Genomic DNA, 23,951 nt, shown 5'->3' on the forward strand with positions numbered 1-23,951 from the left:
GTAATGACACAGTAATTACGAGCCACTATAAAGAGGTAGTGGGGTAAGCCAAGGAGCACCTCTCTTTCTCCTTGGGATCTAAATTTAAATGTGTCCCAGCCTTAAAAGGTCCTGAGGGTGTCTTGTGCGTTCTGCAGAGTGGCAGCATTATTTTTGGTCTGTGGGCCACTCTCTTGTCCACTGGCCTTCACCCCTGCTTGCCTTCCCTCGTCCTGGATTTGCTTGACTTAACATTTTGAACACCTCATATTTATTCATTGTTAGATTCCTGGAGACTTCTTTGTGGTAAGCCCTGTTTATTTCTTAAATTAACAAGAACTTTGCGGGCTAAATTGTGTCATCTATAAATTAGAAGGCTGGTTAGTCATGTAACATTTTTATTGGGAATGTTAACATGACATGCTGTATTTTTCGTTGTTTTTAAATGACATACAATTTATATATTATTTCTCCTCAACTTTGGACTTTATTCATGTTTATATAGTTATATTATTATATTAATATATTAATTCTATCTTACACAGGTATATAGATATGTATACTTATGTATATCCTTATATTTAAGCACATTTTAGTTTCTTTTTTTAAGGTTGAACTTTTTTTTCCCTTTATTATTGTCTTCCACTGCAAGATTACATGCGGAGATCACAAATACAAATTTAAGTTAATAAATCAATTCACACATATATATCAGGCAAACCTAGGACTTCAATTGACCTGCAAACATCCCGTGCGCTCGTAAATCAATCTACAATGGTCATCAATATATCCACGGTGTAACAATACTGTTTCTTTCTAGAACTGATCCAGACTAAGTGTGTGACATTGCGGAGCGGCCCCCAAGATGTCAGGATCAGTCCAAGTGTCACAGAAGGAGCAGCAGCTCCAGCATCGCAAGGAGCAGCATCAGAAGGAGCTTCGTCACCATCAACGACATCAGCAACAGCAGCAGCATCACTATGAGAGCAGCAGTCACTTGAGCGCCAAGTCCTCCGTTAGCAAACAGTCCTTCTCCACTTCCAAGACCACCACCCGTCGGTAAGACAGTCTGAAATAAAATATTGAGAGCCTATGCTAACAATTAGCATTTCTATAGCGGTGTTGTTGCAATGGAGATCTGAACACAAAAGCTGCTGCAACACATGTAGACCATCAATGTCATATTCTAAAAGGAGTCTCTTCAACGTTATACTTCAGTCAACTCCGTGAATACTACATCATCATTCTGACGTGCTCTTGTTTTATCTTCAATTTCAGGAATCGTTTCATCCCTAAGTATTGATTAGAAAAGACTGATGGAAAATCTCCAGCTTAGCAGCTGCTGCCTCATTGTTAGGCGTCAAAGCGCATATGACACAAGTCAATTTAGGACAACATGTATTGTCTTGTCCTAAGTGTGTCACTATCTCTATAAAGAGGCCAGGGAAGGAATTTGAGCTGGTTGAGTGCTGCCAGATACATTCATGACCAGCTGGGCTATTTATGAAAGCTGAGCAGGCCACTTTACTGTATGACACTGAAGGGAACCTCCCTCGGGTTGGAGGCTTTTATTGTTATTTTCCCCCTCCAATGCATTTCAGTAAGCCAAAATATTTTTGTGATAGAGCCAAATAAAGGTTTCAGATTCCTATTATCTTTCAATCTTTGTGTTATCCTGTTCTGTATTTATAAACGGCTAACCAAATGGTGTTCAGGATCAGGCTTAGGTGGACTGAAATACATATTTCATTTTTACATGCAGTGCCAACAAAATATACTTGCATGCATGTCGGAGCCCCTAAAATAAACCAATGCACATTTCAGTCATTGTAATAAAGAGACAAGCATGGACAAGCATAGAATCCATCTATCCTAGCGAACCCCGAATTTAGAAATTATATTTGCCTTAGGGAAGTTTGCTTGACTTATTGCTAACAATGCTAACTTGACATGCTAATGTTTAGCGTCAATGTTTTGTTTTTGTATGGAGGCTGAAGCGGATTCATTCAATTTAGAAAGATGATTTCGAGATCGAAATGTTTTGAGTTACAAGTGCGCTCAGGTGAGGAATTCAACTTGTATGTCAAGGCACCACTGATTTCTGCCTTCCTTTCAAGCGTGAAAACCACCGTGAAGAGTGAGAAGAAGGAGCTGGAGCAGGTGGTGAAGTCGTTGAGTCCACTACCCAAGCGAGCCAGGCGCACCTACCTGGCCACTGACTTGGACAAGGACGTCATCGGCTACGTGATTCCGATCTTCAGAGCCAAGTAATGATTCCTTCTGAAAAGTCGCCCGAGTGTAATTTAGACGTTTTGGATTTGTGTGAAAAAGACGTTTTGATTGTGAAGCCACGAAGAGGTGCGCGGGTTGATGGAGGCCCGCGAGGACGATGTGACCGAGGAGGGTATCAACTATGTGGCCATGAGGAGCCTGTTTGTCCGGGAGGCCAGGGAGGCGATGGAGGTCAGGGTGGAGAAAAAATCCAGGACTACAGAAATCCGAGAGTCCGCCGAGCGCGTGCAACTGAGTAGGACTGTAAGGAATCCTTAAAAAAAAAGAAAATCTATCACATTAAATAGCCTAATACAAATTGTGTGGCTACAGTTGGATGAGTGGACAGAGTTCCGCAAAAAAATGAACCCAGATTGCCTGATGCATCCCCCGGAGATGACCACCAAGCCTCGTGGACTGACCGTGTGGGAAGGCGAGACCATCCGGCTGCACTGCACCGTGGCGGGGTGGCCCAGACCAAGGATTGCCTGGTACTGGAAGCATTCAAAATGTCATCATACAAGTTGGATTACAGGATTGTTGCTACTCTGAAATGTTGTCGGTTCCGATTTGACGGTATTGTGTTGGTGCTGCATTCCAGGTACAAAAACAACGTGCTGATCGACGCCAAGGCGCACTCCGAGAAATACACCGTGGAGAGCACTTACAACATGCATTACCTGGAGATCAAGAAGTAGGTAATCACCAAGCCTCGTTGACGCGGGCCCCGGAAATTCCCGTCGGATGAAGCTGAATTTGCGTCGTTTTTGCACCCCAGCTGCGACTTCCTCGACACGGCCGCGTATCGGGTGTCCGCGCTCAACGTGAAAGGAGAAATGTCCTGCGTGGCCACGGTGGTTGTAAAACGTAAGTCAAAGTTCCATCCATGCAAGTGTGTTTTTTTCTTTTAATGAACTATTTTTTTTCCTTCTGCAGGTTTCCATGATGAGGAAAGAGAAACGATAGTGAGCCAACCTCGTGAGTCCATCTGCTTAATAATATTATTTTGGGGAATTACAGTTATGCAAAATATTGATCTAAAAGGAGAAAAGGGTTCTGCGTATGTCCGTGAAAAGCGTCTTCTGTGTCACAGGCGGCTTCAGCTCTGAGCACGGCGTCACGTTCCAGACGACCATCCTGGACAAATTCAACGTGGCGTTCGGTCGCGAGGGCGAGACAGTGAGCATCGGTTGCACCATCATCGTTTATCCCACCGTCAAGAACTACAAGCCCGACGTGGTGTGGTACCGAAACGGTGAGTCCACCCACTGGCGGGACAATGCTGTTCTGAATGTTGAATCTGAAATCTTTTGACTTTCCCCACAATCAGGTGTGCCCCTGAAGGCATCTCCATGGGTGCATACACAATGGGCCGGGCAGCGGGCCACCCTAACACTGACTCACCTCAACAAGGAAGACGAGGGCATGTACACCATGCGTGTCGTCACCAAGTCGGGCTATGACACCTACTCGGCCTACGTGTTTGTCAATGGTAGGTCATGTTCTTCTCCACCTGAATGATTAAGGAAGTTAGCTGGGATTGTGTCCCAAGACTTTTGTCCAAAAAGTAGGTCAGATACTGGACAGATTGAGAAACATAACTACTCACATATGTGTTTTCATTTTGCCAGATGCTGACGTGGAGGTGGAGGGGGTCCCCGTAGCCCCCCTGGATGTACGCTGCCATGATGTCAACAAAGATTACGTGGTGGTGACCTGGAAGCAGCCCGCCGTGGAAGGCAGCAGCCCCATCCTGGGCTACTACGTGGACAGGTAGAGAAGAAACGTGGCACCGCTGGATTCAAACTCAAGTGGTGTGTTTTGTTAGGTGTGAGGTTGGAACCCAACACTGGGCGCAGTGCAACGACACACCGGTCAGGTACGCCCGCTTCCCCGTCACGGGCCTGGTGGAGGGCCGCTCGTACGTCTTCAGGGTGACGGCCCTCAACAAGGCGGGGGTGAGCCGCGCCTCACGTATCTCCGAGACGGTGGTCGCCATGGATCCCTTTGACCGGGCCCGCCTCCTTGGTGAGGAACAATCTAGGCGGTTCTAACTAAACAGTGAACCTCCAAAATAATGATGCTCTTTTTCACCAGGACCTTCCGCCCCTTGGACTGGCATGATCAAGTTCACGGAGGAGGACCACACCGGTATTTATCTGGAAAGTCTGCACAACGCTTTTCCACATTTTATTTGCTAATAGTGAAAATCTACCAACCCCGCCCTAAAAAATGATTGTGCAGTACCAACATATGCCACAAGGTGGCGGCAAAGCACTACATTGCTATAATATGAACTGTGGAAAAAAGTAAGAATGGTGCAATTGTCCAAGTCTCTTCTCTGATCATCATCTTTATGATGTGCCCCCAGCTGGAGTAGTACCTGGAGAACCCACTGAAGTTGAGGTTACAGAGGCAACCAAGAGCTACGTGGTGCTCGCCTGGAAGCCCCCCGTCCAAAGGGGTCATGAAGGAGTGATGTATTACATTGAGAAGGTCAGAATAGTTCTTCTTACTGGTATTTTTAAAATTGATTTAAAAATAGCTGCTGGCTGTTTCAGTGCGTTTCAGGCTCGGACACTTGGCAGAGGGTCAACACCAGCATGCCCGTCAAGTCTCCTCGCTTCGCCCTGTTTGATCTGTGCGAAGGGAAGTCCTACAGATTCCGCGTGCGCTGCTGCAACTCGGCGGGTGTGGGCGAAGCATCCGAAGCCACCGGCGACATCACCGTGGGAGACCTTCTCGGTGCGGCGATATCGTTACATATTCATTTCACAATGATCGAAATGAACATCGGCGCTGTGTTTCTCGACAGACCTGCCTTCTTCTCCGGGCATGCCCGTGGCGAGCAGGAACACAAGCACCTCCATGGTGGTCTCCTGGGCGGCCTCCAAGGATGTCAAGAACCTGGTGGGCTACTACATCGACTACAGCGTGGTGGGCACCGACGTCTGGATCCCGTGCAACAACAAGCCTGTCAAGCAAACCAGGTCAAACACTTTAGTAGAAATCATGCTGTTTGTTATTTGGACAAAAGTATTGGGACATCTGACCCTCATTCATTACATTACTTCCCAAAAAGTCCAAAAGAATGATGATGATGTTGGTCTACTGTGTCACACTTTAGAATTGCAAAAGAAACATTTCTGAATCTGCGTTCAGGTTCGTGTGTCACGCCCTCACCAGCGAGACCACCTGCGTGTTCCGAGTGAAGGCGGTCAACGCCGCCGGCTACAGCTTGAGTTCAACGGCTTCGCTGCCAGAGCTGGTGCGGGCGGCCGTTTGTGAGTCTCCTCGCCGTTATTTGACTGACCTTTCGCCGCTCTCGCTCTTTCTCTCTCACCACCTCCGCTCCGACTTCATCAACCTGAGAACATGTTCTTCTTGTGCTTTGACTGCCCTCCAATTTATTTGGTCATGGTTGGGAAAGAAATCATTTTTAACTGCTTTCTTCTGACTTAATATGGTCTGCCATGGATTGTTCTGCTTGCTTCTGCTCGTTAAGGGGAATTTTAAATGGTTTCTTTAATTGCTTGTATTCAATAGTTTGTGTTGGTTTCTTCATAAAGAAGCTACAGCCATGGAAGCTATATAAAATTATGAAAAGATCTCAATACGTCCTTGAAGACTAACGTTATGTGCATGCGCATCGCTAAATCTTGTCTTTTTTTTTCTGGGCCATGTCTGTGTGGCTTAGATGTGGACATAGCTAACTCTTCAGGAGGCCTGGTTGGTGCATGGACAAAAACATAAAAAAAGCATGAAGCTTATGAGTCAAGCTTCTGTGTAAGTACTTTATCCATCATGATGGACTCTTCAAAGGCGTGCATGTGTGTGTGTGTGCTCAAACCATGCTGTAGTAGACCAAAAGTGTATTGTTGAAAGTTCTGCCAGTGAGTTCTGCCGGCCCATCCATCCGTCTCATAATGAAACAAACGTGTGATTCTGTAATACGTCTCAGCCGTCCCCACCGCGCCGACGGATGTGCACCTACTGGAAGCTCACAGGGACACCATGGTGGTGGGCTGGAGCGAGCCCACCAACAACGGAGGAGCTGACGTCCGAGGATACTTTGTGGACTACAGGACCGTGAAGGGACGCGTGGTTAGCAAGTGGAATGAGCTCAACCTCCAAGCCTTGACCACTACCTCCTATAAGGTGAGCTCGAGTCCAGTGACTTCTTCCGCTTGTCTGATTTTGCTGCTCAACTCAACTGGATCTGTTTCCTCTCAGGTGGAGAACCTGAAGGAGAATGTGGTTTACGAGTTCCAGGTACGCGCCATGAACATGGCGGGAGTCAGCGATGGCTCGGTGCCCAGTGTGGCTCTGAAGTGCAATGAGTGGACTCTTACGGTGCCGGGTAGGTGACGCCCAACACGGTGTCAACATCCAGTGGCAAAATGGCCGACCCCTGAGATGGATAAAAAAAAAAAAGTATCTTTAAAATGCTCACCCCTGGTTTCTCATCCAAGTTTGTTTTTTTTCATCCAAGGTGGTCCCGTTGGTCTTCACGTTCTGGAGATCCGGGACTCCTCCATGGTGATCCTGTGGGAGCCGCCTTTGTTCGACGGCCGCTCTCCCGTCAACGGCTACTATTTGGACTTCAAGGAGGTGTCAGCCGGGGACGAAGGCTGGACGGCTGCCCACGAGGAGACCAACGAGTCCACGTTCATGAAAGTGAGGAGCACATTTGGAAATGAAAAGAGAGAAGCTCCTTTTGACTGATGTTATTGATTCAGGTGAGCGGGCTACAAGCTGCTACATCCTATGTCTTCCGCGTGCGTGCTCAAAACCTCGCAGGTGTGGGGAATCCCTCGGAGGTCTTGGGTCCCATCCTGGCCGAGAGTCGACCCGGTGAGCGCCAGTATTATGTCCCTAAAGTATACAGCTTCACAATAACTATAAATATTGATCATTTCGAATGAAGGATATGTAAAGTAGCATTTACTGTCCCGTCAGGCACCAAGGAGATCTACGTGGACGTGGACGACGACGGCGTGATCTCTATGGTCTTCGAGTGCCCCGAGATGAGTGAAGGCTGCGAGTTTGTTTGGTCTAAGAACTACCAGGCTATCACAGACACCTCCAGACTGACCATCGTCAAGGAGAAGGGCAGGTAGGCATCCATTTCCAGTTCTCAAAGGTGCGCCGCAGGGTTCGGCCCATTAATGGACTGGAGTGTCCCATGGTGGAAATATGGACCATCAAACGCGGGTTACCTCTCATCAGCTTTGTATTCGGTGTGATCCATTTTCCAGGTCCAGAGCTATCTTCAACAACCCGTCCCTGGAGGATCTGGGCATTTTCTCCTGCGTCGTCACCAACATGGAAGGGGTCTCATCCAGCTACCAGCTCACGGAGGAAGGTGAGCCGTGTCTCCTTAATGCAATTGCGCTTTGCTGGGTATGCGGAGAGACGCTTTGTAAGTGATACACTCAATTCCCAGCTGCCAGGCAAATGGAAAGTTGCACTCTGAGGTGCTGACAATGGCCATTTTAATTCTGCTCTTGTTGTTGACAGATCTGATGCGTCTGTTGGACATTAGCCACGACCACAAGTTCCCTGGTGAATATACGCCGCACCATCAGTAATACATTTTCACCAGAGTGCTACCGTAAAATTCCATCACGATCCATTCCGTGACAATGATCAAAACAGTACATTGATGTTGCTTTATTTAAGTAGTTATTTCTACGTGTATCTACTTATCATTTTAAGTTATTATTTATTTTACTGGTTGTTTTTTTCTAGTTATTTAGTACTTGTAAATCTGCTATTCATTTATTTGTATTTTCTGTAATACGCTATATTTATTATATACATACACACGCATATATATATATATAGTTTTTATTATTTTGTCGTTTATTTAGTTCTTTTTTATTTTATTATTTTATTTTATTCCTTTTAGTTATATTTTTTTCCATCTATAAATCACTTTTTATCCTTTCTCTACTTAATTTTTTTGCTCATTTTTACAATTTGACATGAGTCCATTAAAAGCAGTAACAAGATACAAGTGTGTAAAGCATAAATCCAAGCATGCTGCTTTTTTTTTTTTTTTTTTGTCCTCAGTTATTCCTTTTGTGAACGAAATGGCCATGGAGTTGCAAGAGAAGGGCCGCGTGCGCTTCTGGACTCAGGTGGAGAAGTTCAGCAAGGACTGTCAAGTCGAGTATGTTTTCAACGACACCATCCTTCAACAAGGAGACGTAAGAGCCAGACCTGCTTGTGTATTTCCCCCTCCATTTCTCCCACAAACAAATTATAATCCCCCCGCCGGCCTCTAGAAATACAACATGAAGTTTGACAAGACCACCGGCATCATCGAAATGTTCATGGATTCCCTGGAAGTCACAGACCAGGGAACGTTCACTTTCAATCTGGTGGACGGCAAAGCCAAGGGTGCCACCAGCCTGGTGCTCATAGGAGAAGGTACCAGGCACCTTTTTTTTCTTCTGTAGTGAACGTCTATGTCCATTGAGGGGCAGTAGAAGATCATATTTCCTTTCTGAAACTTTGCTATTACCTCTGCAGAGTTCACGGCGCTGCAGAAGAAGTCCCAGTTTGAAAGAGCAGAATGGCTCAGGAAACAAGGTATGTTTGCTTCCTCACACATCAGTGTATGTGTTTGCGTGACATCTTTTCATCCACAGGTCCTCACTTTGTCAAGTACCTGGACTTCACCATCACGTCGCAGTGTGACGTCCTGCTGCGATGCACGGTAAAGATAAAAAGCAGCAAAGAATGAAGCGATGATTTTTTTTTTTTTGGTGAAAACGCATTTCTCTGCTCAGGTAGGAAACATGAAGGCGGACACGCAAATCATCTGGTACAAGGATAGCCTCTCGATCGGCGAGCGTGACGAAGCCGCCAAGAAGCTGGAGAAGGAGGGGGACGTGCTGACCTTTAATATCGGAAAGGTTGGCCATCACAGTGCAATGTGCTTCTGTTTTGTCCATACTTTACTGCTTCTCGTGAAACTCATAACAAGCAATCTTTGGCCATAAGTATTGGAACATGACCCATCTATCATTTTTCTTTCATGAGCATCATTTGGTGCTAGGTGTCCCAATACTTTTGTCCATTTCTTCTTTTATTTCCGCATCATTAACACTGTTTCCAAAAAGTCACATCATCGTCCATCATGTGCTGCTTGTCTGTTGCTATTAATGTGCTCATGTGTCTTAATTTGCAGTGGGTTATTAAGCAGGACACGATAGAGCCGCCCGCTGAGGACGCTTCGCCGCTACCTCCAAGACCCAAAGTCTGGACCATGCATTTTATCTTTCGCATTTACTCCATGCTACCATTCCATTATTTGCCATCATGTCTCGTCCGCAGCGTTGTCTGTTCAGCCGACTGTGCAATTCCGGAAGGCTCGGCGGACGTCACTCTTGTCTCTTTAACGTTAACGTTTCGCACCTCAGATTTCCAAAAATGACGTCGGCATCTACGAAGTGTACCTGAGGGATGACAGAGGCCAAGATAAGAGCAGGTTCGATATGACTAATGAAGGTAAGTTTGCCGTGTTCGTTCTGCGCGTTACTTTCCGACATTACAAATCGATCCATCCGTTCCTCTCCAGGCTACCACGCTGTGATGAACGAGTTGTTCCGAGTGATTGGTGAGTCTCACGCACACACACAAGCTCCTAATAATGGACGCATACACCGAAAGAAGTGTGTATTAAAATGTGTCGTTTGATTTTTCTCCCTCCAGCCAACTCTTCCACTCAAATTCAAGTCACCAGCACGGAGCACGGCATCATCCTGTCCTCCGACGTCACGTACTATCACGAGGAACAGTCCATCAACTGGCTGCACAAGTACGTCCGTGGAGATTTAAAAGTTTGAGTTACGCCAGTGGTCAAATTAAACCTCAAGGCGCCACTGTACCGGAATGATCAATTCTTTATTAGGCTAAAAAAAAATGGTGGTTTTCTTCCTGCACCACTAAGGGACGCCAAGATCACCGCTTCAGAACGTGTGAAGGCAGGAGTGACCGGCGAGCAGTTGTGGCTGAAGATCAACGAGCCCACAGAGAAGGACAAGGGCAGATACGCCGTCAACTTGTTTGATGGCAAGGATGGTGTCAAGCGCATGTTTGAACTGTCTGGGCAAGGTGAGATGTTTTTTTTTTCTGATTCCAAATTCAATTCTAGGGTTATTTGTTTCTAGATATTAATAATATGTGCGTGTGATTCTTTCATGCAGCATGGGAAGAAGCATTTGAGGAATTCCAAAAGCTCAAGTGAGTAAACAAACTCATGTGACTAATAATAGTAATAATAATAGTAAAAAATGAATGCTTTTTCATTCTTTGACATTCTGACTCTTCTTTCCTTCCTCCTGTAGGGCGGCAGCCATCGCAGAGAGAAGTAAGTTGAGCCAAAGTATCTTAAATCATCTCTCCCCATTGAAATGAATGGAAATGCCATTAATCTGTTCTGTTTAGATCGCGCTCGTGTTATTGGAGGACTGCCAGATGTGGTTGCTATCCAAGAGGGCAAGGTAAAGTCATCTGACTTCTTTCATAGTACGCTAATTATTTTCCTCACTATGTCATTTTTTACCCCCCTACTTCAGTCCCTTAACCTGACCGGCAACGTGTGGGGCGAGCCCACACCCGAGGTGAGCTGGACCAAGAACGAGCGGGAGCTGGTGGCCGACAAACGCTACGTGCTCAAGTTTGAGCACGGCAAGTACGCCAGCATTGCCATCGACACAGTCACCCGTGCCGACTCGGGCAAGTACGCGCTAGTGGTGCGCAACAAGTACGGGACGGAGGCCGGCCAGTTTACGGTCAGCGTGTACAACCCGGAGGAGGATGAAACCGTGGAGGAAGAGAAGAAGTAGGACTGAGGGTGGAAGAGTGAATTCACGAGTGATGGACGGCAGTGCAAAGGCAAGCAAAGTTTTCTTAGCATGTCAGTATTTTAAGTAACTTTTTCGAACAAGTTGGTTCTGTGAAGAAAGGAAACAATAAAAGAACTGATATCTTCATTTGTTTTGTCATTTAACATGTGCATTTAGGGGTGGGCAAGAAAATAATACACAACATATTAGATGAAATATTAGAATATACAAAGACATTACTGGGAAAAAAAATACTAAAATAGATATAACCTAGAAAATATCCAGAAATATGACTTAAAATATACTGAATAAATAATATTTTGGTTTTAGTACGGGGGAGCTGGGGGAATAATGATCGCCTTTTGATAAATAAATATTTTAAAATATATTTATTTTTGGGAATTTATTATTATTTAGTAAATATATACACACGTGAAAACCAACTATGAGTGTGCGCATGCGCGCGTCCTGCTGCTGCCATCGTCGTCATCATCTCGGAGAGCCGCACAACAGCGGCACTTCACCTCCGCTCGCCTCCGCTGACCAGCTTGGTGGTCCCGGCCGCGTACACGTCATTCGGTCGGGGAGGCTCGGGACAAGTAGCAGTAGTAATAGTAAGTAGTAGTACTAGTCATAGTTTTACCCACGGGGACAACATCAGACATGGAGGACACGGGGACTCGCTGATTCAAAAACAACAAACCTCCACCGAAGACAACAGAAGGTAAATTCAAAAGAATAGATATACATTTATATCTCATTTTATTTTAAAAGATGAACATATCTTTTAAAAGCAACGTTTGTCATCTTGTCACATCGCTAAGGTAGCTAGCGGCACTTAGCATCGAAGCTAGCTGACATTTTTTTCCCCCAGCTTCGAATGATTCATTTAGTTTTATTCCAAATCAGAGAATGGATTTGTGAAATAAATCCACTTAGAGGAATAAAAAACGCTTGTTTTCGGGACTGATCAGAGAGCCGTTTATTGAGTCACTAGCAGTTAGCTGACTCTCGAGCACGGCTCATTCATTTTGGGCTTCTCCCATTTCAACTTGGCACACTTGTGTCTCCAACGTCCACCATTAGCCACCGTAAAAAGCTCTTTTTCTCCTCCCGACATAAGTGCTGTTATCCAACCCACAAAACGTCTGCCGTGACGTTCCAATGCCGGGGTGACGTTCGTGAGTCATATTAGCTTTAATTGACCCACATAGCTTTATTCGCCGAATGACATTTTTGGAATCTAGAAAAAAAAACATTTGTACAAAATGTGGCGCGTTTGTGTTGTGAGCCAATGCGAAGAAGCTGAAGTCTGGAAAGGGCCGGATAAACAGTAGTTGTGCTTCCCATTTTGGAATTTGGACCTATTATTGCGCAATGATTTGATCACGTGTTGTCAGACTTTCTGATGCTATGCGATATTGCTAACTGTTATCGAGACAATAACAAGATCACCCACTCTTGCTATCCAAAAACATTGTAATATTCATCTAACATGAGACTTCTATCCAACTAATTGCCCGGTTCAAAAGCACAACCAAAACTTCCAGATGACTTCCTGCTGCCTTTTATATTAGTGTAAAAAAATAAATAGCCGTCAGATCATTTAATTGACAAAAAAAAAATGCTCCATAACTTCTGGAGGAGGATCTCTCAACGGTGAAGATGTACTAACTAGTCCTACGAAGCTGCCGGTATACAAAACCTTTTTTGACTAAAAATGCAAACACGCTGATGCCTTGAAATACGGGTGACCTAACCAACGGGTTTTTCGGTTGTTAGCGTAAACCAAACTTTGGTAAAACCCAACTTGAAATATGTACAACCATCTATCTTCATGGAAGAAATATTAATTATGAAGGAGGTAAAAGAAAAACAACGACCCGGGGGTGTCGGCGTTTGCACAATGACGTTCTTCCTCGGGCTTTTCATGTAAAGCGTCACATGAGCATTTGTGTTTTCCTAATCTGCAAGTTACACAAGACCGAGGCCAGTCAAAATATCTTAGTCAGCGTGTATTAGCCAACATTTGCAAATCTTTCGATGATGTCTTCGCACGCCACTGGACTTCATTTCGGCCAGAACTAACGTGAGCGTGAGGTGAGCGGCAATGTTGGTGTCCCTTTACTTTTGTCTTGTGAGAACGAGTGTATCAGTGTTGCTCCTGGTTCTTTAATTTGGTACGTGATGTTTTGTTCCTGTATCAGTGTTGCTCCTGGTTCTTTAATTTGGCACTTGATGTTTTGTTCCTGTTCCTGTATTGGTCTGAGAGGACTCTGCTATCGACCAGTGTTTTGTCAACAAAGGACTTTTACTCGCATTTCTTGCATTTGAGTCCATTAGTTTGTGCTGCTGTCAGTTTCATTTTGGTAGGTTTCTACTTCCTGTGTTAATGGATTCTCATTCCCAAAGCCTTGACGAGACTCTCTGCGCTTCTCAGACCACTTTGTTTACGCTGCTTCTTGTTTTCTTTTGGTCGGTTTCAGCTTCCTGTTTTTTTTTTTAATTCCCCTTGATAGTAGCAAACATTTCCAGACCAACCTTTGTGTTCAGTTTGTTAATGATTGAGTTCCAACATATTTGTGTGACTTTTTGTGATTTTTCATGTTCAAATATTGAGCTTTTCAGATCGCTGTCAATGATTGGCGAACCGCTGTTGTCCGCCTGTGTCTCTCGATATTTCCACTCCGCACGCTTGTTGATGGCGTAACCTTGAGCTCAAATGTGTGAAACATGATCCTTGTGGCTTGGGTCTTGTTAGCCTGCTAGGACAGATTGTTGTTGTCCCTCAATCAGCCAGGCATCCCAGGACAAACAATAGTAATATTGTTAGGATGCTCAAGTGTTAGCCGTAAAACATTCGAGGCATTTTTTTGTTTTTCTGCTACTTGCGAACGCAGACTTGAGTGCTGGATGATGCCCGTCAAAGCAGCCCACTAAATACCACTTTGGCTTATGGTGAACAAAAAGCTGTTAACGGCGTTTACTAATGGTGCAGCATCATATGTAGACCGACAATTTCGTATTACTCACCATCGTATATATTTTTTTAGTCAGGCCACACTAATAAGTTTAAATGCTAATAATAATGTGAAATGCTATACACATTTTAGTTTACATTATCGGTCTGTAAATGGAATAATCCCTCGGGGATTACACTTTACAGTCCTCTCATTGTTCTGTACTTGTAGTCACATGTTTTGAATGTAGATTAGTTCTTGCGCCGCGGTAACTACCAGCCATTGTGCTAATTGATCCTATTGGCGCAAGACCGAATGCCACAAGCTTCCATGATTAGTCACAATAACAAGCAGCAACGATCGTATCGTTCACGCGCCAGTGCGTGCGAACGTCACGCCGCAGAGAACACCTCATTATCAGCAGCAAAAACACCTCGTGGCGAGTGTCACCTTATCAGCCGTCGGCTGGCATCTCATTGGCTCAACTGACGATGCTGTCCGCTGGCGGAGGCATGAATTGTAAAGTTTATGACAGCGTTTCATAAGAGCAGGTGATAAGTCGGAGGATATATTAAGAACACGTTCAGGATGGTTGAGTTAAATTATGCAAGAAGCTTGCCGTGGTCGCGGTGGAGTGTCATGAGGTCTTGTGGTCACCATGAAGATCCTCAGGAACCACCAGCACGAAGGATAACACTGACAGCAGTGAGTTGGATGATTTAACATCGTTAAAATCCTCTTGGAACTTGGTGAGTCGTTTTTTTTTTTTTCCTCCAAGGCAGGAAGTTTACCCGTGAACTTTGAACTGGTCGCGGATCGTTGTGTGCACACATGCTTTTCATCCTCAAGCACCTCCTTTCTCCCATGGCCCGAACTAAAGTTCAGGATGAGATGTAAACATTTCGGGTAATGTCAACAAAGGCGAGGAGTTTACAAGGTCCATGAAACTCGACCCTGGCCTGACTCACTCCCTTTTGTTTACGTCCCTTGCATTGCCGTTAAGTAGCCATCTTGTAACTCTTCCTCTGTGTTTATTTATTTTTTTTATAAATTCTTTGTAAACCTGCCCGGCTGACTAGACGTTGTATTTTGTTCTCAGGTGGACACCATGAACTACGTTGGTCAGCTGGCCGGGCAGGTGCTGGTCACCGTCAAGGAGCTGTACAAGGGCATCAACCAGGCCACGCTGTCCGGATGCATCGACGTGGTGGTGGTCCGCCAGCGGGACGGCACCTACCAGTGTTCGCCTTTCCACGTGCGCTTCGGCAAGCTCGGTGTGCTGCGTTCCAAAGAGAAAGTGGTGAGTGCCCTTGATGGTTCGAGAACCAGAACCCCAAAAATGTTCTTTTTTTCCCCTTGTTGGACTTTTGTCAGTAGTATTTTTTGCACTTGATGAATGGTCAGCGGGGTGGGATGGGGGGTGGATTAGTGAGAGGTTGGTACTTTCTCACCCGCTCCCTAGAATGCTGATGGACTCGGAGGGAGGAATGAATGAATGAATGAGTCATTCCCATAGCAACAAGCACTACAACTTGAATGCGTGGGCAGGAGAGGAAACTGCAGGGGGCTTGCGGCTAAGGGCTGTTTTGCAACCAGCCTCCGACTGCACCAAAACCAAGGGTGATTATAAAACATCATCTTTGCAGTTATTTTTAAATGTACAATATTGAGCCTGCTGTGGTGGAGCTGCCTGGGAGCTTAACAGGGTTAAAGAGGGCCCTCATTTATTCTGCCTCGTTAGTTAATTCAGCACGAAACTCGGTCGTCGTCATCCCTTGCCTTGCGTAAAAGGTCCCCGAGGGTGGGAAATGAAATCTTGTGACTGCCAAGCGAGCCCCATTTTCAACGCAGCACGTCTTGGTTCGCACGTCTGCTTCACAGTCCAGAGGATCTGGCTTTCGATCCTGGTTTTTCTCCCACTTTCCAAAAAGATGTGTAGTTCTTTGACAAATAAAATGGGGCTAGGCTTCATCGAAACAAAATCCAAATGACAATAATTCAAGTCTATCTTTCATGTTGCTCTATGGGCATCATGATATATGTCTTACTTTTTTTTGTTCTTTTTCTTCCAGATTGACATTGAAGTGAATGGGGAGCCTGTGGAGTTGCAAATGAAACTCGGCGACAATGGCGAGGCTTTTTTCGTCCAGGAAACCGAACAGGAGAATGTTCGTATGACGTGATTATTTTTTAATAGTAATTATGAAAATGGGATAGAAACTATTTTTATTCTTTATCTGATTCAGCGATTCTTAAAATAATTAACTAGCCACCTCCAACCCCTTAGCTCATCATTTGATGAAAGCATGTCAGACGTGTTAGTTAAAAAAAAAAAAAAAGCATGCGTCTCCTTTTGTGCCTTCTCTGTCCTCCAGCAGATTGTTCCCGCCCACCTGGCCACATCCCCAATCCCAACAGAGAGTCACCTTTTCTGGATCTCAGAAGTGGAGCACCGGTCCTCGAAAGACTTGCAAGACGACGACCCGGCCGACCGGGAGTATCCCCCCGATCCGCCGACGCCCGCGACCGTCTCCACCAAAAAGAAGAAAAAACGGAGGAAGAAGCACAAAGGGGACCCTCGCAGAGAAGAGCTGACTCCCCCCACGTCGGTCACCCCCGCCGCTGCTACCACACCTGCTGCTACCACCACCGAGGAAATGTTCGAGATGGACCTAAGCTCCGATGAGGATGCCTCGCTGCCTCACGTGTCCAGATCGCCTTCAACGTCCACCATACGAGATGTTGACCCCAGACTACCTGCGGCCAGACATAGCTTGGATGGCTATGCACTGTCTGATGGTGACTGGGCAACAAATGACAGGTGTTATTTTTTTTCTGCCAGTGATTTTAAAATGAAATAAACGTCTCCTTATGTATGTATTTCTTTGTACTTGCAGCCAAGGCTTATCCCAGGCCTTTTCTCCAAAGAGTGATTCCGAACTGATGGTGAGACCGTCGGAGACTCTGCTGCGAGCCGAGTCGCACATGCAGTGGACCTGGGGAGAGTTTCCGGAAACGGCGAAGGTAAGAAAGCCATCTTCAAAATGACCGTTTACCTGTGATGTTTAGTGTTGGAAAAAATGGCCGTCCTCCCGATATCCAGGTGACCAAAAAAGACAGAGCGGAGCTACTTAAAACCGTGACCATCACCCCTTCCGAGAGCACCCATTTCCGCGTTATCCTCAGCTCCGAGGCCATGGAGGACTACAGCGAAACGGACGATGGCGACCGCCACGTGTGCGCCGTCGTCAAGCCCGAGCCGCGCACGCTCACGAGCGCTTCCGTGACCGCGCGTGAGAGTCCGGACGCTCTCGCGCAGCCGGCGGAGTTGCTGCCGTACGACGTGGTCACCTCCACCCCCGGCAGCAGCCAGCAGAGCGACTCCCCCTCCAAGAAGAAAGGTTGCTTTGATTGAGTGTTTGGCTCGGAAATAATCGGGTTGATTGATTCATTTGCGTCGACCGCTCGTTGAATGCAGGTGTCCCGAAGAGGAGCCATCATCAGGGTCCCGAGGACATCTACCTGGATGACCTGAACGCACTTGAGCCCGATGTAGCTGCCAGATACTTTCCCAAAAGGTACGCCTGCCCACAGTGCTAAAAATACGTCGCTCAGCGTGATCGTAACTGGCGTTTCTCGCGTTGCAGCGAGGCGGAGGCGGCCGGCAAGCACTGGATGGAAACTGAGATTTGCTCGGGTTCGCAGTCGCCGCAGTCGGTGGGCAGCGCCGCCGCCGACAGCGGCACCGAGTGTCTGTCGGACTCAGCGAGCGACCTCCCGGACGTCACGCTGTCGCTGTGCGGAGGCCTGACGGAGAACGCGGAGATATCCAAAGGTACTTGTTGTCATGGCAACCAAAGACACGCTCCGGCAGTAGATTGTGTGTGGGTGGGGGGCGGGGCGGGGACGACCAAAGTCAGCTGTCAAAGCTTTTTCGAACCACTGCAAATGTTCTCTTGTCTCTCCAGAAAAGTTCATGGAGCACATCATCACCTACCACGAATTTGCTGAAAATCCAGCAATCATCGATAACCCCAACCTTGTCGTTAAGATAGGAAATAGGTAAGCATGATTCTGTTTTCTCTACTGAAATCGATGCAACCGACTTCATGCAATCAACTGGTTCTCGACACGCAGATATTATAACTGGACTCTTGCTGCACCCTTGATTCTAAGTCTACAAGCATTTCAGAAGAATTTACCAAAGGTAATTTGAAGATATGACTGCAAACTTGTGATGGCAGCGGCGGGAATTTGAACAGCGACTCCGATGCTTTAGGCTACAGAGGAGGCCTGGGTGAAGGAGAAGATGCCAAAGAAGTCGGGCCGCTGGTGGTTCTGGCGGAAGCGGGCGGATAGTGCAATCAAGCAGGTTTGTGTCACCATTTTGGTCCGAGTGTGAGCCTTCGAGACTTATTTCAAATGTATCGCAGTCCGAGGCCAAGCTTGAAACCAAGGAAGAGTCTCAGTCGGCAGAGGAAGGACCCGCCATGACGCAGGAGAATCTCGCCTTACGGTAAATTCTAGCCCGTTACAACGTGGCCGGCGTATATTCAACATCAATTTAATGTACCCGCAAAGGGGCAAAAACACAGACTCGTCCAGCGACGAAGAATGCAAGGAGGTGAGCGCCGCGTCGTGTCAGGAGAGACACCATCATGACAGTCAGCAGCATCTCGGCGCCCACGCCTACAGGAAGTCGCTACGTCTCTCCTCTGATCAGATTGTGAGTGTGCTAAGTCATAGTAACTGAATATGTAAAAACAAAGGGGGTGGGGGGGTTAGTTCATTTGCCAGTATGGAGCTCCATCTGCTGGCCGAAATTGGTACTTGTGCCATTCAATATTGAAGTCGCTGGGTAGGTGTAGAATTTGTCGGAAGATTGCTCGAGATAGCTTGAACTGATAGATTAATAGATGGGCAGCCAGAGTTGATTTTGTTTGTCCTCGTACTACCAGGCCAGTCTGAAACTGAAGGAGGGCCCCAACGACGTGACGTTCAGCATCACCACGCAATACCAAGGCACGTGCCGCTGCGAGGGCACCATCTACCTGTGGAACTGGGACGACAAAGTCATCATCTCTGACATCGACGGCACCATCACCAAGTAAGGCCCCGCAACGAGAAGCTCGACAATAAATGTGTTCTTTTATTGCCGATTCTCAAATCACCTTGCGATACCATAACGAGGTGTTTTTTTAAGAAGTGTTTAATTGGGAATGGAAAGCAAGGACGTGAGCCCACACATGGAATCTTTGGCAAGTTACTTTTTTAGATGAAGGCAATTATACGCCAAGATGTTGTGATGCCTTTACTTGAGTAGCGTAATTGCTTTTGACATGTTTACCCCTCTCCAAATAGCACATATTGTCTCACGTTGGCTTTTTAATTAGCTGAAAGCTCGCCTCCAAACCGCCCCTGATGTCAACTTCCATTTCCTCCGCAGCCCACTCTGCAAATGCGCATAGGTTGCCCACATATGAAAGCAGCCGGATTGACTGCGGCTTATTATCTGGCGTGACCCCGTGACCTCTGTTAGCGCACCGCTCACAAGGCTCCATAATGAGCTCGTGTACATTTGAAATGCAACAGTCTCTCCCACGCGCAGCTAATCGTATTTTATACCAGAGCTCGACGTTATGTTCTCTCTCTCACTTAGTTTCTGTCACCTTTAGGTCCGACGTGTTTGGACAGATCCTGCCGCAGCTTGGGAAGGACTGGACCCACCAGGGGATCGCCAAGCTCTATCACTCAGTAGCCGAGTAAGTACACAACGGGAAAGAAGCATCTGGGTTCGATTCACAGTCGTCACGGGCTTTGGCTTTCTTGCGGCCCTGCATTTATGAGGCTTGCTTAAATGCAGACGTCGTTTATTATGAATTTTGTAAACAATTTAGAAGAGTTCCCAGATGCCTTAATAAAAGGTCTCTGAGCTTCCTCACAGTCTGGTTCAAATCACTCAGTTGTGGGTAGGTGTGGCTCTGTCTCAAGTTAATGCAGAGGATTTTTTTTTTTCCCCTGATTACCGGGATGGTAAACAAAACAATTTGATTACATTGACCTTTGACAAGTATTTGTTTCACTTTCTGAATGCTCCGATATAGCCGATCTAATTAGTGCTCTTCTTAGCAGTTTGTCTTCTCTTTCTTCGTCGGCAGGAACGGCTACAAGTTCCTGTACTGCTCGGCTCGTGCCATCGGCATGGCAGACATGACCAGGGGCTACCTGCAGTGGGTCAACGACGATGGCACCATCCTGCCCCGCGGGCCTCTCATGCTGTCACCCAGCAGCCTCTTTTCGGCTTTCCATAGGTAACCCAGACATAGACTAATCCCGTCCGATGAGATAAACGCCCCCCCTCTCATAGACACCTCGTCTTGCCAGGAAAACAAAATAAGCAGGTCATTATCTTTGTGTTTATTTGAGCCTTTCGGCTTTGTTGCTAACCAAAACAGCAGCACCGGAGACAGTGTTCAAGTCTTAGTAGAAAGCCCTTAGTTGCTAGCCGCCACTTGGCGCCAAAGCAAGGTTTTTATGAGACATGGCTCATGTTTTGGGCAGAATAGGTTCCAAAAATTTAAAATGTGTGGATGCCAATACCAAACATTTGGCGTCCACTGTAATGTGCTAAAAATGCATGCAAACAAAGACACCCTCTAGCTGCCTGGCTTAAAATGTTTTTTTCCCCACAACATTTGAATGAAAATGAACTCGAATTGTGCGTTTCATTTGATCCCAAACGTCTTTAATACCCAACAAAAACAATGAAATTGACCTTGCCGTTCCAATACTTTTGGAGGGCACTGCAGACTGAAAGCAATTTCGATTTGGACAGGCTGCCTCGGATTTGGATGTTAGATTTTACGCACAACCCTCTGGCATCCTCTGTTGACATTTCTCCCGTACGTTGCGCTAAACACAGCTCTGTATTATAGAGCATTCTCACTTTAATTACATCGGATGGAAGCGGGCGTTGTCCTCTATATTTTCCGCCGCTCATATGTTGTCGCCGCCGCCGCCGCTTGTAACCACAGCAACGTCCAAGGCCTCGCCTTCCACATCTGTCATAACAGCCGCATTGTGTTTGCATTGGGCACGAGGAAATTCTTGCTCCATGTCATTGCCTGTCCAACGTAAGAGGAGGCTGTCATCATCCCGGTCTTGTGTTCCCTCAGGGAGGTCATCGAGAAGAAGCCCGAGATCTTTAAGATCGAATGCCTGACGGACATCAAGAACCTGTTCCAGCATAACAAACAGCCGTTCCACGCCGCCTTCGGCAATCGAGCCAACGTGAGTTTATTTATGTCGGACCGATGACAACGTGTGAGCTGCGCCAACACAAGCAGATTGCGTCTGAAAAAGTGACACGCACGCTCAACGTCTTGTTTTGATGTGTCATCATGACACGCATTGGAAAACTTTCTGCCAATACGGTGCTGGGTGTTGTATGAACTCATTTGAAGCTCTTCAATTGTGTTGATGAAAGCCCTTCGGTATGTATCAAGCAAACCGATTTTTGCTCCACGTCTGTGTAGGATGTCTTTGCCTACAAGGAGGTGGGAGTTCCCGTTTGCCGGATCTTCACCGTCAACCCGAAGGGAGAGTTGATCCAGGAACAGACCAAGGGCAACAAGTCCTCGTACGTACTCCGGCCAGCTCACGTTCCAAACTTTTGACTCGCCGGCTTGTACGGCATACAGCCGATTCAAAAGTCCATTTTTTCATTGTACGTCTCCATTTTTGTTTGTCCAGTTACTGCAGGCTGAGCGAGCTGGTGGAGCATATGTTCCCGCTGCTGAGCAAGGAGCAGAACGAAGCTTTCGCTATGCCCGAATTCAGCTCCTTCTGCTTTTGGAGGCAGCCCATCCCCGCCGTGGACCCCGCGGACCTGCTCTGAAAATGGCTCAGGTACTCTCGCTCTCTCGCAACGAGGAAAGGGCCAGGAAGGCGCTCACCGCACTTGAAAGGGTGCCCTGTTGTGTTGATTTTTTTTTTTTCCACGGGAGTTACCTAGCAGCGCAAATGCACAAAAGAGACACCTGGGAGATGCTCGCTTTTGCCAAATCCAACGCCGCCTTAGATGCACTTCTGGACCTGCCTAATGGCCGCCGCACTTGCGAGAATAAGTCAGGCTCCATTTTCAAGGTCACGCCTCCACATGAAGCAGCTACTCCTTCGTCACACTGAAACGATGCGAGGAGGACAATATTGGCATCGAAAACTATTTATGATGCTCAAAAAACAACCTCTGCTGGATCATCATCATGATTATTATTTATGAAACTAAGTATTATGTTTAAGTTATTCCTGATGCTGATGCCTTGTCTGAAGAAGGTCTTTACGGCCACAAACATTAGCGCTAAATGCAAACAGGAGGCCTTTTTACTTTGTAGTACAGTCCATGTTTCGGGAGTACAACGCATGTTCCTCAGCATATGCACACAACTGTTCAAAAGTTTGGAGTCGCTTATTATTCATGGAAAAAAAAAATCATCCAAAGTACAGCCCAGAAATTGTTAATCTACTAAAAACAGTGCTTATAAAAAAGGATATTTGGAAGAGACCCCTAAACCCGTGAACTGTAGTGTGTATAAATATTCATATATGCACTGAAAGTGTGTACATTTCCATTTGAAGGATTTTGACAAAAACAAAGGAATGGTGTTACTTTATGATCCAAACTCACGGCTGCTCCTCATACTTAACCTGGGGTGGGTGACCTACAAGATCTGGCAAAAAAAATAAACAAAAAATAAATAAATAAATAAATAAATAAATACGGTGAAACCTAGGAGATAGTGTTATAATAAAAAAAAAGCACAAAGGTATTGATTATATATAAATAAACATATTGTTGGCCAAGTAGAATAAGTGTCAAGTTGTTTTTGAACCATCCATCTTCTGTACCGCTTTGGAAAATTAGAAAAAACCCAATCTGATTTGGATGATAAACAAAAACAATTTAGCAAACACATTGGAATTTTTTATTGATATTGCAACAGTAACTTCAAAATTACTGGGGTGTTTTTTTTTCTTCGATTTGTATAACAAAAGTTATTCCCCACCCCTGCGCAAGTGTGTTTGTCAGCTCCTGTTCAAAAGTGTTTCTTTGTAATTTGCCTTCTTAAGTCCTATTTTGTTCGGCGACAAAACTTACCTGCATTTTATCCCACCTGGAGAGCCTGCAAAATGGCCACATCAGAGCCCTAGTCAAATATTAAAAAACGCTTTTGTACCCTGGTTATGGCTCTGCCGCAACATGCTGTCAAACTTTTTTTTTTGCTAAAACAGCGACAAATGTGCACACAAAGTGTATTGTGTATATTTCTTTGAATTCATCTGTTAGAGGAAAAACGAACATGGCAATATAATGGAGGGGGAAAAAAAGCAGGACTTTTAAAGCACAAACGAGACGCTAACGGCTGCATGGTCAGTGTCAGTTGTCGTTTTTTTTTGCATCAACGGTTGATTCACGTGTGTGTTCTCTGGTTAGTCGTAAATGAAAAGTTAATAATGAATCCATTCTTTCTATGAAAGTAAAGCTTCACACAAGTCTTTGTTGGGATTATTCCACAAACAATCTGTTTTTAGGATGGGCGGATTACTCTGTTGCCTTTCATTTGTTTTTTCTTTTCTCTCTTTTGTGTCGTTTCCTTGGAGTGAATGTCTCTCGCTTCCGTGTGTGCGCCGCCCACACGGAGCGACCACAGTGTTTATTTGGAGACTTAAATGTGGTTTAGAGTATCGTTGAAAAACAAACTATAAAGAGGAAGTACAATTAAACGAAAGAAGAAAATAGGCCTACTGACGCTCACGGATTCTGGCTGTCACGGTCTTGTTTGTATTCAATAAAGTTTCTAACGGAATATCTTTGTTTGGGCTC

At 45.9% G+C, this 23,951-nt stretch overlaps 2 protein-coding genes across 9 annotated transcripts; both read left to right on the forward strand.

Moving 5' to 3' along the window:
• The first annotated feature begins 123 nt into the window (after nt 1-123).
• Nucleotides 124-11,255, forward strand: myom1a (myomesin 1a (skelemin)). Of its 2 annotated transcripts, XM_061295150.1 has the most exons (38): nt 124-285; nt 800-1,038; nt 2,097-2,246; nt 2,328-2,514; nt 2,584-2,741; nt 2,852-2,944; nt 3,029-3,117; nt 3,187-3,228; nt 3,344-3,505; nt 3,581-3,742; nt 3,882-4,023; nt 4,079-4,278; nt 4,348-4,401; nt 4,622-4,746; nt 4,812-4,995; nt 5,066-5,240; nt 5,413-5,534; nt 6,212-6,408; nt 6,484-6,610; nt 6,743-6,927; nt 6,990-7,104; nt 7,210-7,366; nt 7,509-7,615; nt 7,771-7,815; nt 8,326-8,462; nt 8,541-8,685; nt 8,788-8,847; nt 8,907-8,974; nt 9,048-9,173; nt 9,449-9,517; nt 9,681-9,768; nt 9,839-9,877; nt 9,973-10,078; nt 10,211-10,374; nt 10,467-10,503; nt 10,608-10,630; nt 10,708-10,763; nt 10,839-11,255. In XM_061295150.1, exons 2-38 carry the CDS (start codon nt 845-847, stop codon nt 11,106-11,108), a joined length of 4,560 nt encoding a protein of 1,519 aa, XP_061151134.1. In that variant the 5' UTR covers nt 124-285; nt 800-844; the 3' UTR covers nt 11,109-11,255. The 2 variants fall into 2 exon arrangements, with proteins under 2 accessions (XP_061151134.1, XP_061151135.1); XM_061295151.1 differs by lacking the exon at nt 9,449-9,517.
• Nucleotides 11,256-11,584: 329 nt separating this feature from the next.
• lpin2 (lipin 2) lies at nt 11,585-23,934 on the forward strand. Of its 7 annotated transcripts, none has more exons than XM_061295183.1 (19): nt 11,585-11,832; nt 15,168-15,368; nt 16,141-16,236; nt 16,444-16,889; nt 16,966-17,092; nt 17,172-17,469; nt 17,547-17,646; nt 17,716-17,903; nt 18,037-18,130; nt 18,206-18,275; nt 18,348-18,440; nt 18,502-18,584; nt 18,650-18,794; nt 19,027-19,175; nt 19,744-19,830; nt 20,227-20,379; nt 21,244-21,358; nt 21,604-21,707; nt 21,821-23,934. In XM_061295183.1, exons 2-19 carry the CDS (start codon nt 15,177-15,179, stop codon nt 21,963-21,965), a joined length of 2,685 nt encoding a protein of 894 aa, XP_061151167.1. In that variant the 5' UTR covers nt 11,585-11,832; nt 15,168-15,176; the 3' UTR covers nt 21,966-23,934. The 7 variants fall into 7 exon arrangements, with proteins under 7 accessions (XP_061151167.1, XP_061151170.1, XP_061151168.1 ...); XM_061295186.1 differs by having other exon boundaries at nt 16,447-16,889; XM_061295184.1 differs by lacking the exon at nt 11,585-11,832 and adding an exon at nt 13,056-13,208.
• Nucleotides 23,935-23,951: the final 17 nt, after the last annotated feature.

This window comes from Syngnathus typhle, linkage group LG13 (assembly GCF_033458585.1).
Source record: "Syngnathus typhle isolate RoL2023-S1 ecotype Sweden linkage group LG13, RoL_Styp_1.0, whole genome shotgun sequence".
Lineage (NCBI taxonomy): Eukaryota > Metazoa > Chordata > Actinopteri > Syngnathiformes > Syngnathidae > Syngnathus > Syngnathus typhle.

What these genes read in the sequence shown, in the direction of transcription:
- myom1a (XM_061295150.1), top strand. Translation starts at nt 845, where the DNA reads ATGTCAGGATCAGTCCAAGTGTCACAGAAGGAGCAGCAGCTCCAGCAT. An exon ending in TGATGTATTACATTGAGAAG is followed by an intron (nt 4,747 to 4,811) that starts GTCAGAATAGTT and finishes TGGCTGTTTCAG; the next exon opens with TGCGTTTCAGGCTCGGACAC. An exon ending in CCTGGCCGAGAGTCGACCCG is followed by an intron (nt 7,105 to 7,209) that starts GTGAGCGCCAGT and finishes CTGTCCCGTCAG; the next exon opens with GCACCAAGGAGATCTACGTG.
- lpin2 (XM_061295183.1), top strand. Translation starts at nt 15,177, where the DNA reads ATGAACTACGTTGGTCAGCTGGCCGGGCAGGTGCTGGTCACCGTCAAG. An exon ending in GCCAGATACTTTCCCAAAAG is followed by an intron (nt 17,647 to 17,715) that starts GTACGCCTGCCC and finishes CTCGCGTTGCAG; the next exon opens with CGAGGCGGAGGCGGCCGGCA. An exon ending in GTCTCTCCTCTGATCAGATT is followed by an intron (nt 18,795 to 19,026) that starts GTGAGTGTGCTA and finishes TCGTACTACCAG; the next exon opens with GCCAGTCTGAAACTGAAGGA.